At 40.1% G+C, this 16,744-nt stretch overlaps 1 protein-coding gene across 2 annotated transcripts in view; it reads right to left on the bottom strand.

The window, feature by feature from the left end:
- ror1 (receptor tyrosine kinase-like orphan receptor 1) overlaps positions 1–12,287 on the bottom strand; it is a 145,019-nt gene extending 132,732 nt beyond the window's left edge. For both annotated transcript variants that reach the window (XM_054789398.1, XM_054789399.1), the window contains exon 1: positions 11,850–12,287. In XM_054789398.1, the coding sequence (XP_054645373.1) occupies positions 11,850–11,946 (97 nt within the window). In that variant the 5' untranslated portion in view covers positions 11,947–12,287. The remainder of the gene's footprint in view (positions 1–11,849) is intronic.
- Between the last annotated feature and the right edge of the window lie 4,457 nt (positions 12,288–16,744).

Below are 16,744 nucleotides of genomic sequence, written 5' to 3'. Positions count from 1 at the left end.
AACCCCACAGCTATTTAACACGAGACTCCCTCAAACAGTCGACAAACCTCAAGTTAACTAATCAGGACAGAATCCCTACAATGCGCTGCTCTTTCCTTGAACCTGTGTTCTTCTACTGTGTAATTAGACCCACATTCTGGACAGTTAGGTGACGGACTAAAAAGGTGCTATATGGCAAAACCAACTGGGTTTTAGCGGCCAAGAGGGATTCTACGGGAAACGTTGAGTTTGCCAAAATTTTGGGTGGTGTCGAGCGTTGCATAATCTGTAGCTCTTCAAGATACACAGTTTGTCTTATAGATTTTTGACAGCCATCCCACAGGACGTTATCAACAAAAATGAGGAAAACACGACACATGTACATCAGGTACTCAGTCTGCTTTGTGTGAATGACTGAGTTATGTGGCAACAATGTGGAAAAGCCAGCCAGCATGGTGATGTAGTGGTTTAGTTAATCATACATATGAATGGATATCTAGATTCAGGCAGAAGCAGATATAGATATCTAGATTAGTACATTAAATAACACAAATTTGACCTTTCCCAGATTCTCTGCAGGTTTCTAAGTCAAACTTAAGACTTTTAAAGACCTTTTAAAGACCACAATGAATACAATTTAAGACCCATTTCACATTCATGCTGGCAAAAAAGTACAAAGACACAAAGGAAAATCATAGACCACGCAGCACACGCACGACACACTGCCTGGTTGTGCTCGATAAATTCTGACCAGGCTGCGCAAACACTTTTGTTCCATTCTGTAGTTACGTTATTGCATCATCAAAAGGCGAGACTGAAGTCTATGCATTTGTTTTAGAACTGCAACTAATCATTATTTTCTTAATTAATATAAAGCTTGCTGTTTCAAGTAATAGGTCAGGCACTAGACCAGGGATGTCCAAAGTGTGGTCGAGGGGCCATTTGCGGCCTGCAGCTGTTTTTTTTTACCGGTCTGTGGCACATCCTAAAAATATAATTTAACAAGAAAAGTAAGACAAGCAACAACAGCAAAAATCGAAACGTCAGCTTCAATTTTACGAGAATAAAGTCAAAATATCAACAGAAAAAAGTTTTATTGGAATAAAGACGCTTTTTTTTAAACTCGTAACATAAAGAAACAAAGACCAAATCAATATGAACTAAACAAACAGTTAGTGGTTTGGTCCGCAGCATATCAGAAAAGTGGCAAACATGTCAATTACTTTTTTTTTTTTCCCCATAGTCAAAGCTGTGTGATGATTTGAAAACACAAAGATAATATTTCTGCTTTCATGGGTGACTGAGGAAATTTAAAAATATTCACATTTGAGAGACTGAAATCAGAGGATATTTACATTTTTAAATAAAAAAAAATGAATTGATTGCCAAAATAGTTGTCTCCGGGTACTCCGGTTTCCTCCCACATTCCAAAAACATGCATGTTAGGTTAACTGACAACTCTAAATTGTCCATAGGTATGAATGTGAGTGTGAATGGTTGTTTGTCTATACAGTATGTGCCCTGTGATTGGCTGGCGACCAGTCCAGGGTGTACCCCGCCTGTCGCCCGAAGTCAGCAGAGATAGGCTCCAGCATACCCCCCGCCACCCTAGTGAGGAGAAGCGGTGTAGAAAAGGGATGGATAGATGGATAATGGATTAGTCATTGATTCATCAATGAATTGTTGCAGCTCCTGTCCTAATATATACTTAATTTTAATAAAAGTGCTATTTAATAAATTGTACAGCAAAACACACACCAGACAGCCAAACTTTGAAAAGTAAAACAGTTTAAACAAGAGTGGGTGACAAACAAATTCTGGTTGAATTCCCCATAAGGCACAACACACGTTTAGCAGTACGCATACTGTACTCTTCCATATGAAATTACGCAATTAATTTATGTAGCTGTGTCCATAAAACGTGCACACAAAATTTGAATCAAATTTTCATTACAACAACTTACATTCCACAACAAATAAGGAGGATCATTGGATGAGAACATTGAGCCTTGTGCAAATCACTCACTGCACGTGCACACGCATGAATCTCCCTGTGCACTATTTGGTTTATTTACACAGAGCACAAATATACACACATCTAATAGGGTCACTATAGGGTTAATTTAAATGGCTCACAATTACATGCTTTTTCAAAGTTCAATTTCCTACAGCCCAAATAGCTCAAAACCCCGACACGGTGACTCTGTAGGGTATACAGACACCATATTCTACATGTGAATTAAAGGACAAATAGAGAAACACAGATAGGATACAAAAGTGTTCCTGACAAACTGCTTATGATTAATTAATGTGATGAATTGTTGTTTCTACTGCAGCAACATCCCACCAGACAAGAAGGGCCAAGTAAGAGGGCGCTCATTAGTATATAACATCTGCTTTTGTCTCATGCAAGCCTGATAAGCGGTGTGCCACTGATTTACGATGTCATTTTTCCTCTAAAATATATAAGTGTGCTGGCTTAGTTCACTTGGGAATCAGTTTTGAATCTCATATCAAACCAGGGGGGCCCAAATCCAAGTGGTTGGACTGTCTTGAAAACACACTTGGAGCGACTAATATTTCGAATGGAATCCTGCCAGTGCGATAACCACTTTATACAGATATTCTTTGTCAAAGATGCCCATAAAAACTGTGAGTGTATGTTTTACAAAGACATAATTGAGGCTGGAGGGAACTCAGTCTCCCAGTTTTCAGTTTGGGTTTCCTTCGTGCTTAATGCAACGCAAACAGGGTTTAAAAGATTTACTCTGACATATATAGGGGATTTAAAACATCAGGCTTTATCCCACCCCCTATTAAATGAAATGTACCCGGATCTACACCCATTAAGCTGGGACACAGTTAGCAATGGTGGACGCTAACAAAGGTGTAATTTGAGAAAATTGCAATGAAGCACGGCCTCAAGGAGCTCTTTAAGACAGTAGTATTCCCTGACGACCTCCACATTTAACTACACCAATTCAACACCGGTAACTGATATGCAATATGTGTGGCCTGTTGCATTAGCCTCATTAAAGACTCACTTTGCCATTGGCATGCTTTTATACATAAAGCACGCCTTAGTGTATTACATCAGTAAAGTACGGTTAAGAAAATTAATCTATGCGGCAAGCGTAGGTTAGTGTAGAACATACGTGCTGAATGAAAATATGTAGAAGGCAAGAAAAAATTTTTAGTAAGTTTTCATCTGAAACAATATTTCATTAAATATATATTTTCACTAAATCTACATCTACTTCTGCGACGGAGCGCCACGGCCATCTTGTTTACGTATGTGTTCCACAGCGGAAGACGCGAATGTCTTCGAATGTCACAATTTCTGAGCTGATCTGGGTAAAATTCAGGCCGGTACCGGCGAGACCGATCCGATACTATGTGCAAATGCATCTGGTAAAATTTAAAAATCAGTGTACAGTATTTCAAATAATATCACAAAGAATACAAGCACAGTAATTTATGATTTATTTTAAACCCTGAGGTAGGGATGCTGAGATAGTGGGGTGATTTACAATATAGCCAAGGTAACATACAACATCAGAAAAAACAAAGGACAAAGTCATATCTGAAGTATCAAAAGTATCAATATTTTGCTATCAGATTTGACTTTAGAACATGTAGCGCTGGTATCTCAAACTCGATATGTCAGTATCGATTCGCATATTACTAGCGCTTTTGTGGCAATTTCAAGGATTTTGTGCAACTGGAGTCAATATTTTCTCAACCAAATGATTCCGTGTAGGAGATTAAGAGGAAAGAGCACAGTTCGTTGACAACTTGCTGCCACGTCTGTTCCAAAGTGCATGTGGATGTACTGTATGTCTGAGACAGGAGTGGGGAGACACTCACTGTCAAAAGCTGCAAAATAATTATTTTCTGAGGAGAACAAGAACTTTTCGGGGAGTACCATTATCCAAGTCTTTCACGACAAACCACGCCTTTCAATCACTGCCTACATCGAGTAAGCACAGCAATACACGCCTTTCGATGACGTATAGGTCGGATATATGCGACCTGACCGTTCATACTGCAGTCGCATCACATACATATCGGATTTATATCCACATACGAATGAGGCCTGAGTCGCATTTGAAAAAATCGGAATTGTGCTGTTCACACGGACACGAAAAAAATCAGATACAGGTCACACATGAGCAAAAAACATCGTAATTGACCTGCAGTGTGAACGTAGCCTCGGTGTCAGTAATGTTACTGTAATGTTCTGTGAGACACAAGTACCTGACTTGATCACCGGAACAACAGCTTTTTATTGCAGGTATGAATTACAGTATTTCACAAAATACACAATAATCCCTAACACGGGCTACTGTTGCAAGCCAATACTCACACCGAGCTAAAACTCAGCTCTGAACCCCCAACGTCACTTCCTGTCTACGCCACTGGAACACATTAACAGCAACACACACGAGTGTGAGTCTTACTTATGTCTTAAATGTCTTATTTGTTTCTGTTTTTATGTCTACTGTATTGGGCATTACGAGTTTAGGGGTGTTAGTCCATGTCGAGGGGGTTCTAATCATTTTAAAAACCGTATTTAGAAGATCTTAAACAGGTTTTCTATGCTCTAACTACGAAAATATTCTATTTATACACAAGGAATCCTACTTCGAGGAAATTCACTTATCACTGTCGGGTCTGGAACCAATTAACCGCAATTAATTACTGTAAATTGTATTTGACAACAGAATAAAGAAAGTTTTTTTTTTATATACTTGATGTAATATAATGTGATTCACCATCCAGCCTTCTATTTTCTTCCGCTTATGACAATTTCAATATAAAATGTGACATCAATGCAATTGCTTCAATAACATCTTGAAATGTGGAAATTACTAATTTGGTAAAGATAAAACTAACACAACGCGGTGTCCAGGCTGGTCCAAGAATAGAGGTCACAAAAGGAGGGTAATCCATGGTTGCCATGGTAACAAAAGACAAGCTATTCTCTTGAAAGACGGTGTAGCATCAACACACTTTTGAAACTGATATTTTAAGATCAAAAACTACATATTGTGGCTTTGAACCTGACATTCAGTGGTTTGATTTGATGATGTTTTTTTTCTCTCTCCCCAACAGACTGACCTCCTAGGCAGAGAGAGTAAATTGCAGGAAAAGGTTTTCATGCTTGGCTAGAGTTTACAGTTTATAGTGGTAAAAACTTTATCAAACGTCTCCAGCAAGGATCAGAGAGAAGTGTGTTTATCCCGTGATGGAACGCCTGCTTCGCCAAAGCACTGTTACCACTAAAAAATAAACGCGCTCCACGCAATCCAATTTAAGGGAGTCAGAGCAGTTTTCTGCCAATATTACATGGATGCGGGAAATCAAGTCACGTTCCGAGGATTCGCACAAAGCCCTGGCTTGGCATGGCGGAGATCAATAAAAAAAGAAAACCCTAAAAATGTCTCCAATAAGATTCCTCTACCAACCAAGCATATTGTCAGGACATTCCAGCCGACAAGTCGGTGGAAAAGATGTGTAACCTTCACTAGGCTTACACATCATAAGGAAACTCCATAATGAGTGAATTCCACATCACACAGGGGAGATAGAAACACTAAACACTGGCAATGTGATACATTCGGAAAGCAATCTTCTGCATACTTTTAAGAGACTTCAAGCAAACATTAGCATACAATATACTGCAAAGAGTCTGTCCTTTGTAGCAGTGGACCACATTGACATAGAGCAGACACAAGCTATTGATAATGAACAAGTAAAGCACGGTGTAAGAGTCTTTTACATTATTTTTATATTGATCAAGACCCATTTATTCACATCTTCCCAAACTACAAAAAGCTTTTAGGGTACTTTTACGTAACGTAGCACAGTAAATCCCCACAACCCCAAGCGAATGGTGAAAAAAACGCAAATAATGGACATAGCCATAAAAATCCCTAAAATGCTCATTTCGGACACTTTAAAACCATTTCAGTCGCTCAGTAATGTACATCGCGGTTCGAATATCGCTCCTTCACTCTATCGCTGCTTTTCAAAAATTGACTATTTTAGTTACTATTTTAAAAAACTAATTATTTACAATTTAAAAGTGGAGAAAAGAAAATATGCAAGGGAATGAATGCCAAACCACAAATAAGCATGGCTCTAATGCAGGGGTGGGCAAACTGCGGCCCGCGGGCCACATCGGGCCCACCAAACATCTTAATCCAGCCCACTGGGCGTTTCCAAATTACTTATTTTTTTCTAAACCTTGAACAACATAACAACATAACATACAACATAGCTGGCAAAATGACATGCTGTGCTACTGTGGCACGCTTGGGTCGCACAGGAAATAGTCGGATGCAATCTGCCGCTTGTACAAAAAAAGCCATCCAAACAACACCACAACATGTCAACACACACAATGTAACCCATCTACTGCACCATGCAGGCATACAAAAAAACGTCTACGCACAACACCCATGCCAAAATGACAAACTCCATATGTTCACGCCGCAAGGCATGCTGGGCAGCTTGTGGTACGCTCTCTCCAGACATGTCGCGGTGTTTCTCGCATTTTTGCTTGATTGCAAAACATGTTGAGGAGGTCGTCTGGGAAGTAAACAAGACGTTCACACACTCCTGATATCCAATGTTTTGTCTTTCATAGTTCATATGGTTGTTGTCACAGGACTACCCAGCATGCCCTGTGGGCACTTGTAAAAAGCGGTTAAAGTTACCTGTTATGCTGTTTATTACCCATGTAGTAGTTGATTTATGTGATATGTTAACTTGCTGCTTGAAACGTAGCCACTCGTGGCGGCGGTGTTAATTCCACGACAGGATATTTGTTACACATATTGGTAATTGACAGTTGGATAATATCGGAAAAAAAGTAGACAGACAGACAGACAGACAGATAGATACCTTATTAATCACCAAGAGAAATTCACATTTCCAGCAGCTCCGCAAAAATGTCATTATGAACTAAATCACATAAATACAAACTAAAACAACCAAGACAAGACATGAGAGATAAGAAAAATAAGAAAATGGAATAAGAATAAATAAATACGGACCAGATTTGTAGTGCAAATTTGAGAGTTGAACAATATCGGCATGACGGTTTACAGCAAAAAAGCCAATATCAGACATCTCGAGTGAGCCCCGACACATTTTATCGTTTAAAATGCGTTTAATAATTGTGTGAGTTATAAAGTAAAGTTAGCAATAAAGAACCTGTCTTCAACAGCATAATTTGAATATGCTTTGTTTGCATATCGTACTGTGCCAGGGTCTGAGGCCATCATTAGATATGTTGCAATCCGTTAATGACCAGCCATCACTGGAACGTCAGTTACCAGTCACTTGGTGGAGCAGCTGATCTGAACTAGTTAGAAGGATGACACGGCTCCCAGTTTTTAACCGGCATGAAAATGACTCCCTTTATGACTGTAAAAAATGTCAGATGACACAGAACAGCGCACAGACACATCTCAGTAGCAAAGAGTGCAGGACAAGCTCTAATACATTAGTGCCCCCTCCTCTAGATGTGAAGTGCCTTTAGTGTCAACATTGCACTCTGTTGCAGACTGTAGCGTGACAGCTGGGGCAAACGTGATCTATAGGCTTCCTGAGTGTTATTAAATAGCTAAATGCAATTCTAAACAGATTTCACATGGGGTCTTTTGCTCTGCAGAGGACCTTTTACCTTCTCAGATGAATACCCCACGTCAGGAACATGTACACAATTTATGTAGTCGGAAAACATTGTCGTCAATTTATTTTTATAGGCTTGTCACAGATGATTACTTTGCAGTTTAAGGGCATAGATTGATTGATGGAATGAGCGTTTTGAAACAACACCATATGGTAATATTCTTCCACTTTCTAACTGAAAACTGACCTCTCTGCTTACACAGATATATTAATTGTTCTTTAAATGCATGAAAGGGTTTATCAAGAGCCAGCACAATAGGAGTGTGGTAAGCACATCTGCCTCACAGCCCAGAGGTTCTGGGTGTGAATTCTATGTGTATTGTCCGTAGGTGAGAATGTGAATGTGAATGGTTGTTTGTCTATATGCGTCTTGTGATTGACTGGTGACGAGTCCAGGGTGAATCCCGCCTCTAACCTGCAGTCAGCTGGGATATGCCCCAAAATGAACTAATGAAGTTTATCAAAATGTTAAAGAATTTCTAATGAAGCAATCCTAAGGAAAGTTCATTACACAGAAGATGCTCTTTATCTGTTTAGTGGGTAATTATGATTTAACTGTCTGACATGAGCAAAAAAAGACTTCCAAAAGTAAATAACATGGAGGTTCATCAGAGCACCATGTGTATAAAATCATTACCCAATGCCAGGCCACACATTCCTATTAAAACATGTTTTCAAACAATGAAAAGGATGAAGCTATGTTATTGATATATCTTTTGGAGGAGCATATGTTGTGCAAACAGGATGAGAAGACTTAATAATATGTGACAGTGTTTCCCATACATTAATTTGTTATACATGTGTAAACATACACACAATATATTTCAATTATATGTAAAATATATGTTAGGATAAGCGGCATACAAAATGAATGGATGGGCCATCCCCACACTACCATCGCAACGTCAGATCCTCCCTTATATATATATATATATATATATATATATATATATATTGTAGAAAGGTTTACTTTTTATTTTGTAGAACGTATAGATATTTAAAGCTTTGTCTTTAAATACAAAGCTTTGTGTTATTATTGGTTGTTGGCAGCTTCTTCACATTGTGCCTTTTGCTCTATTACCACCATTTTTGCCGTATTTTAAATGTTATTTTGTTTCTGCAGTGATGCAGTGGTAAACCGAGCAGTGGTGAGGAGCGAGAGACTGGTCAGTGCGCTACAATAGTCAGCGCTAGCGAGTCGCAGCTCAAAGATTTTCTTGGACGTGCACGTCTATGGAGTTATATTTGTGCCTTAATTTTGAGGTAGCAAAGGCAGATATTGAGCCATATTATCGTGCAATAACTACTGTTGTGGGCTCAGGCACATCGCTGCGCTCTGTCGCCCCCTCTCTCCATCTCGCTCGACCCTTCAACACTCTGCTCACTCAACCCACGGTGAGGGGAGCCGGTGTACGTGTGCTAGTTTCTCCGGCCGGGTTTTGGGGACTGGGCTCTTGGCTGGAGCTTGCGGGTTGCTTGAAACAAAAACTAAAAATGATTAAAAAAAAATTTTAAATGATGGCAGTTGTAGCTGCTACTCTAATCATTTATGTTGATGTCAATGTATAGACACATGTGAAATAGATTGCAGAGGATTATTTTCTGTTTACGCTAAAAGAACTACAGTTCTCATGATACTTAGAATGCCGAACCAGGAAGTAGTGAAATAGATGTCACAAGTCTAACACAGCGATCGTGTTTTGTTCTGACAAATCTCGAGTAACTTTGGTCAAACGTAGAATTACGACAACTCCTTACGAATTACGACATTAACACAGTGGCAGCTGATCAACACCAAACAGAAAAAACAGCCACATGTCATGAGCAAGTGACGCTGGGAACACCAAACTAGGCTGGATTGCAAGGTTTATAGTGTGCGTAAAGCACTTAATGTGCGGTTCCAATCCTACCTTGCACACTGCCACTATCATATTACATGTATTATCATTTACAGTAGTGATGCCATAGTTCACAGTCTGACTGGCTACAGGCTTCCCTGTTCTCGTGAGACAGCGTTTAATCTACATTTTAATCTTGCGAGACCTTGTGACACCCCTACTAACAACCGTTCAAACTCACATTCACACCTATGCACAATTTAACACGCATGTTTTTGAAATGTGCCTGGAGAAAACCCACACAAGCACAGGGAAAACCTGTCAATTCCACACTGAGATTTTCTCACAGATATTCAAACCCAAATCTCCTGACTATGAGGCCGACGTGGTAACCACTACTCCACCGTGCTGTCCATGCAGAATTTTATTGACAACAATGTTGTAGGGGTTGTTTATCTTCATGACGTGTACAATTTTGTATAAATTTGAGTTACCCTTCAGTGACTGCCATTCGAACATGCGCAATAGTGATAGTATGCCGTTTTTGTTTAATTACTGAATCATGTTTTGAAATATTATGAGCAGCTTTACCACTCAGGCCACCGAAGTAGCAATACTTCAGTGACCTCTGACTGGAGGCTTGACAGCAGCAAGTTGAAAGGAAGCCAGCCACGCCACTCAGTTTCTGTCATGTGTCCTCAGTCACTTTCACAGACCAAACATTGTAGCCAGCGGCCTCTGATCACAGACTACTGCGCTCATCTTCTCACATGCTGAGGCGCCATGTTTCTCTTTTTCCTCTGTTCCCATTACAGTGTGGTCAACAGACAAAACATCTTCATCTGCAAACACAGGGAAGCATTTTCATGGGAATTGAGCGCAAGATGACATCCGCAATACCCCGGCTAAGTTGTGTTCTTACTCTGAATCTAAGTGCAACAAATGAACGGTAGCTGAGAGACGTTTGAGAAACTAGAATGAAATGGAGCCTTGCAGTGGCTTTTTATTCCACCAAAAACGGATTTAAAAAAACGATCTAAACATTAGGTACACCTGCGCTATCTAATGACAGTGTTCCCCATACATTACGGCCCACCACAAATAAATCAATGCATGAATATGGACTGCCACAGATGATGCTGTTCAGCTTAAACTACAATCAGAAAACCCATTAAATGTAGGAAAATGCATGAGTATCAGTGTTTCCCATGAATTCATTTAATGGTAGCGGCCCGCCACTGATAAGTTTGGACCGCCACAAATAGATTTGGCGCTACCTTTTTTTTTGTTATCATAACTGACCTGGTCGCACTGATGAGCACTGTTTTGGACATCTTTTTTTCCCCAACCAAAAATGTGTTTCTCTGGTTAGGCGGTACTTGAATGGAAATTAATATTTCCACAGGGGGTACGGAAAAAAGGTTGAGAACCACTTCCCTACTATACTAGCAGATAGTGAGGTTATATTGTAAAATATTTCAGTGAAGAGCAAAGTAAACAATCAAGCAAGGTGGAAAGAGAGATGAAACAAAGAGGAACCTGCCACAGAAGAAATCAATTTTAAGCGCAGCCTTGTTGCATCCTCATGCGGCTTCCAAAAAGTGGCTCAACTGTCACCTAAAAAGTTCACCCTGGTGGCCTCCTCCTTATCTCTAAATGGGGGTTAGGAGGCACAATAGCTCTCCAGCTGCCTGGCTAAGAGGCTCACATTGTGGGCCTGAGGAGTCAAGTCCTTCCCTGTGTGGAGGCTCCACACTGACAATGGGGCCCATCATCTAAATAGCAAAGATCATTTACATGAGAGGGGAGGCCGCTTTGTTTGCATGGGGTACTGTTTAAATTACACGTACGGGATTATCACGGTCAAACAAAAACCAATAGAGGAGGGAAACAAAGACATTCACTTTTTCAACTGAGGGGCGCATACTGAAAAAAATAAAAGGATGCGGAGGACCACTTATTTTATTTTTACATTTATAAATGTATTCATTTTGTAAAAAGACAAAAATATATATATACTTAAAAGGCAAATCTGTGTTTTAGTAGTTACTAGTGTCAACATTTCAAGCTTTTCTCTTTACACTGTGCCTTTTTGTTACTTTAATTTGTATCCACCATGGCCCCCGGGGCCGCAATTTGGATAGCCCTGTTTTACACCTTTGTGATGAACTCAGCATCACAGAAAAGTGTACTGTATGTGTGTGAGTGTGTGTGTGTGTGTGTGTTTTTTTCAAATAAAAGACGGACATTTGAATCCACGCATGTGTTGATGAGAACTACATAATAAAAGCAGAAGGGGGATGACGTGGTTTAAAAAGTTTGGAAACTCACCGGCAGCGCCGAGGTCCAAGATGCCGATGAGCAGCAGGGCCATCCAGCCTGGACATCTCCGAAGACACCCGCTCGTCGCTGTCCGACTCGGATACATTCCTCTTGGCTCTGTGTTTCACCTTGGTCCGCTTTAAACATCCACCGCGCTCAAAAGTTGCAGTCGGAGTACCTCCACACAAAAAAGTTGGCGACTTAATGTAAAGTTGCTGAGCGTACACAAACTCCGTGAATGGATGAGCGTCAGTGCTGGTTTGCGTGCCTCTTCCTCCTTGACTTTCTCCTCTTCTCTGTCTGCAAGTGATCGCAATCCTGCCCACTAAGATCCCCAAGTCTGAAGACACCATGGAACACATGGTCGCCTCCAATACACGTGTCGCCACCTGGTGGTCATCATGGGTACAGCCATAAAGCGACCTTGGTCAGTTTAATCACATAACCTACTTTTCTTAAGATTCAGCCACAATGTAGTCAATTATTTATACCCTGTACATTTAGTAAGGTTCAATTGAAGAGTTGGGCCTTTGCAAACATAATAATGCTAGTTTCCATGGGCCATTCCAGAATTGGAGGACATTAAAATCCTTGTATGTGTAATCCTTGTACAAAAATTACAGTTAATACAGGAATATTGTGTGCATGTAAACATAGTCAATGTTACAGTCTGATACACTCCAGTTAGTCGTTTTTTTCTTGGGTCATCATTATCATGGTCATGCTTAGTTATGCTTGTGAGACAATTGGATCAGGATTATGAGTCTTTGCCTTGGGGAAAAAAATGTGTATTCATTTATTCTACTTGCTCAAAATCTGTACACAGGTTTTGTCCATTTTCCTGGTCTTGGCGTACTCACTCTAGGCCTTTCGTACCACACTGGACTTGGGTGAGATTCCCCCTTCCTCGCCTGGTCCTCGATGCCCTGCGCTCACACTGAGCATTTGTGCTTCAGCCTGTTTGATTGTCCCACAACTACCACCCCGCTGTGTTACTGCAATTTCCCTGACTTTGTGGATTGTTTCCAGGCTTATTTTGAGTCGTTCCGATTATTTATTTTGTGCAAGGCAGCGGCTATCATTAATTACTTCTGAGAGGAGCAGTCACACTTTATTAGGCACACAAACGTAGTCGCAGGTGAAAGTGACTTTTTGAATATTTTGAGTCTTAAATACAGTCACCCCTCGTTTGTTGCGGTTAACTGGTCCCGACCAAGAAAACCTGAATTTCCGCAAAGTAGAATTTTTTATTTATAAATTGAATATTTTTGTTGTTAGAGCATAGAAAATCTCCGTTTACAACCTTGTAAATATGTTTTTTAACATTATTAGAGCCTTCTATATATAACATAACACCACTTTATTACCAATAAAAAAATAAATTACCAACCTTTTTTATTACCAATATCGTAGACATTATAAGAACAAATAGTCCATTTAAGATAAAAAAAAAAAACACTTGTGTGTGTTGCTATAAATGTGTTCCTTACAGGACCTGAAAGACAGGAAGTGATGTCGGGGGTTCAGAGTTCAGTTTTAGTTTGGCGTAACAGTAGCCCGTGTTTTTATTAGGGATTTTTTATTAGGGATTATTGTGCCTGTTGTGAGTAATTCAAACCTGCAGTAAAAGCCTGTTGCATCAAGTTTGATCCTTGTGTCTCTCACTGAACATTTCAGTAACACTAGTGACACCTCGTGGCGAGTGTAGAATACTACATATCATTAACAGCGTCTTCTGAATGCCATGTAGTACAGTGGCGTGAATTATTAGGTTTTTTTTTTTGCATGTTTGTCACACTTAAATGTTCCAGCTCATCAAACAAATTTCAATATAAGTCAGTGACAACACAACTGAAGACAAAACGCAGTATTTAAATTAAACTTTTTATTATTAAGGGAGAAAAAAAATCCAAACCTACATGGCCCTGTGTGAAAAAGTGATTGCCCACTAAACCTAATAACTGGCCGGGCCACCCTTAGCAGCAACTACTGCAATCAAGTGTTTGCGATAACTTGCAATGAGTCTCTTACAGCGCTGTGGAGGAATTTTGGTCCACTCATGTTTGCAGAATTGTTGTAATTCAGCCACATTGGAGGGTTTTCCAGCATGAACCATCTTTTTAAGGTCATGCCACAGCATCTCCATAGGATTCAGGTCAGGACTTTGACTAGTCTTCATTTTGTTGTTCTTCAGCCATTCAGAGGTGGACTTGCTGGTGTGTTTTGGATCATTGTCCTGCTGCAGAACCCAAGTTGGTTTCAGCTTGAGGTCACGAAAAGATGGCCGGACATTCTCCTTCAGAGTTTTTTGGTAGACAGGAGAATGGTTCCATTTATCCCAGCAGGTCTTCCAGGTCCTGAAGTTGCAAAACAGCCCCAGACCATCACACTACCACCACCATATTTTACTGTTAGTATGATGTTCTTTTTCTGAAATGCGGCGTCACTTTTACGCCAGATGTAATGGGACACACACCTTCCAAAAAGTATTTTCCCAAAGGTCATCATCAAGATGTTTTCTGGCAAAATTGAGACAAGGCTTAATGTTCTTTTTGTTCAGCAGTGGTTTTTGTCTCGGAACTCCATTTTTTTGCCCAGTGTGTTTCTTATAGTGGAGTCATGAACACTGACCTTAACTGAGGCAAGCGAGGCCTGTAGTTCTTTGGATGTTGTGGGGTCTTTTGTGACCTCTTGGATGAATTGTCGTTGAGTGCTTCGGGTAATTTTGGTTGGCCGGCCACTCCTGGGTAGGTTCACCACTGTTCCATGTTTTTGCCATTTATGGATAATGGCTCTCACTGTGGTTCGCTGGAGTCCCAAAGCTCGACAAATAGCTCTATAACCTTTTCCAGACTGATCTATCTCAATTAATCTCAGTTAAGTTATGTTTTAATGGGGGGGCATTCAGTTTTTCACACAGGGCCATGTAGATTTGGATTTTTTTCTCCCTTAATAACACGTTTCATTTAAAAACTGCATTTTATGTTCAGTTGTGTTGTCATTGACTAATGAAATTGAAATTTGTTTGATGATCTTAAAAATTTAAGTGCGACAAATATAGGGGGCAACACTTTTTCCACACCACTCTACATCCAATGTATTATTGTTCATGATACAAAAATATTAAACCCAGTGAACTTCAGTTGCAGAGATGTTTCACACACGCACATGTGCACACTTCTCATCTCGGCACCTTGTTCCATTTTACGCAATCCATTTCTGGCGCATACTTTGTCACCGCATGCGACTCTGCGCACATGGTGAACAGGAAAAGAATGGTACCAATTTGGTATCCTCAGGTCTCGTGATAATGAGACCAACCTCGTCTTATTAGAAGTGAATGTCATCTTCTCTGTTTGCTTGAACTTTGTAGTTACCCTCAAAGAAAAAATGAATACGAATAGTCCCTCTAATCAAATTATTTTTGCTTTGAAACAATGGGCTGCATGTTTGAGCTGCCTCTGTGGTCATGTTTCAGGGCTTCACCGTTAATATCGCTGTTTCTTGTCAAGTCCAGGAGCAGGCCTGCAGTCTCCTGCGCGTATCTAATCAAAATCTAACTTCCCTTGCTTCCTTGCATCAACTGTCAGCGTCCCCCCCTGGAGAGATGTTGTTAACCAGAGTATGAGATGATCCAGCCCAAGCTTCCTGTTGATTTTAGATAGTGTAAGGGTGTGTCTAAACTGATGTCACTTCAAATAAAAGACGCTTTTGTATTTTCATTCAGAAATCCCTGTAAAAACATGCCCTTTACCTCCATGATTGGTGGAATGATGAATGTGGTGACAGTGATGTCAGTGACTATGAGCAGCAGTCATCCCTGATTAAGCAAACCAAGGTTGTGGTAAACCCAGGAAGCTCTATGAGGAAAATAAAGGTGATCCAATTACGCGATGATTTCACTGGAAGAGTTCATCCCAGGAAGAATAGATTCGATCAAGGCCGTGGCACGATTGTGTTGCTCATGCCCACTTAAAGCGTCCATGTACTATGTGTCCTAAACCTAGAGAGTGTCGGTCAGCTGTTATGAGAACTCCATCAGACTGGTTCATTGCCACCAGTTCTGTTTGGGATATTATGTAAGCATGCACTTTTGTGCGTGCAGGATTTCACATAGCGTTACCATTAATGCAACAGAGGGCTCTTGTGCAATGCTGATATCAAGCAGAGAGCAAATTTACACAGAATGACAGTCAAATTGAAGAAGGTATGCTTGACTGATTACAGCTGCAAGAACTGTATTGGGTAATGACCATTATGTGTCATTTCTTTAACAACCAACTTAACTTATGGTGATTTTCTGTGTAATAATTACCATCAGAGAAGTGGAGGGCGTATCGGATGGTGAAGACCTCACCAATGGCCCAATCACCCCGATTGGATTATTTCTGACATTAGCCTCGTTTTTTTTTTCCTCGAGGTCTGTCGAATCCATTTTGGCTGAAAGTAGGATGTGAAATTGCAACCATGCATGCTGGATAAACTTGTGAAGGTTTCTTTCAAGAGCACACCCCTGAGGCTTATTGTAGAGGTCAGTCATATGGACACAGAGGCTATTTGCCAAAAAAAAAAAAAATCAAGGATGTCTAAAGCAATAAAAAAAAGTTTGAAGAAGACTAAGAAAATTGTCTTGAAATATCACAGTTTAAAAAGTTTGCGTTTTGTCATTAATAGGCACAAATGATATAATTTTTTATGTATTCTGTGTAGAAGTAAACCATATGGGCGTGACTATATTCTCAGAAACTGCACACACACTTTTGATTAATTCCAAATTTGAATCGTATTGCCATTTACCCATGAAGGGCTTACCTTTCCTCTGCTGCGCTTTTTACCTCCACTGCGGATTGTTATGTTTTGAATTAAATCATCTACTAAACGGACTTCCAGCAAAGAATAACCCA

The sequence above is a fragment of the Dunckerocampus dactyliophorus genome, chromosome 10 (assembly GCF_027744805.1).
Source record: "Dunckerocampus dactyliophorus isolate RoL2022-P2 chromosome 10, RoL_Ddac_1.1, whole genome shotgun sequence".
Classification (NCBI taxonomy): domain Eukaryota; kingdom Metazoa; phylum Chordata; class Actinopteri; order Syngnathiformes; family Syngnathidae; genus Dunckerocampus; species Dunckerocampus dactyliophorus.
The sequence above is the reverse complement of the archived record's forward strand: the minus strand, read 5'-3'. Positions and strand labels throughout refer to the sequence as shown.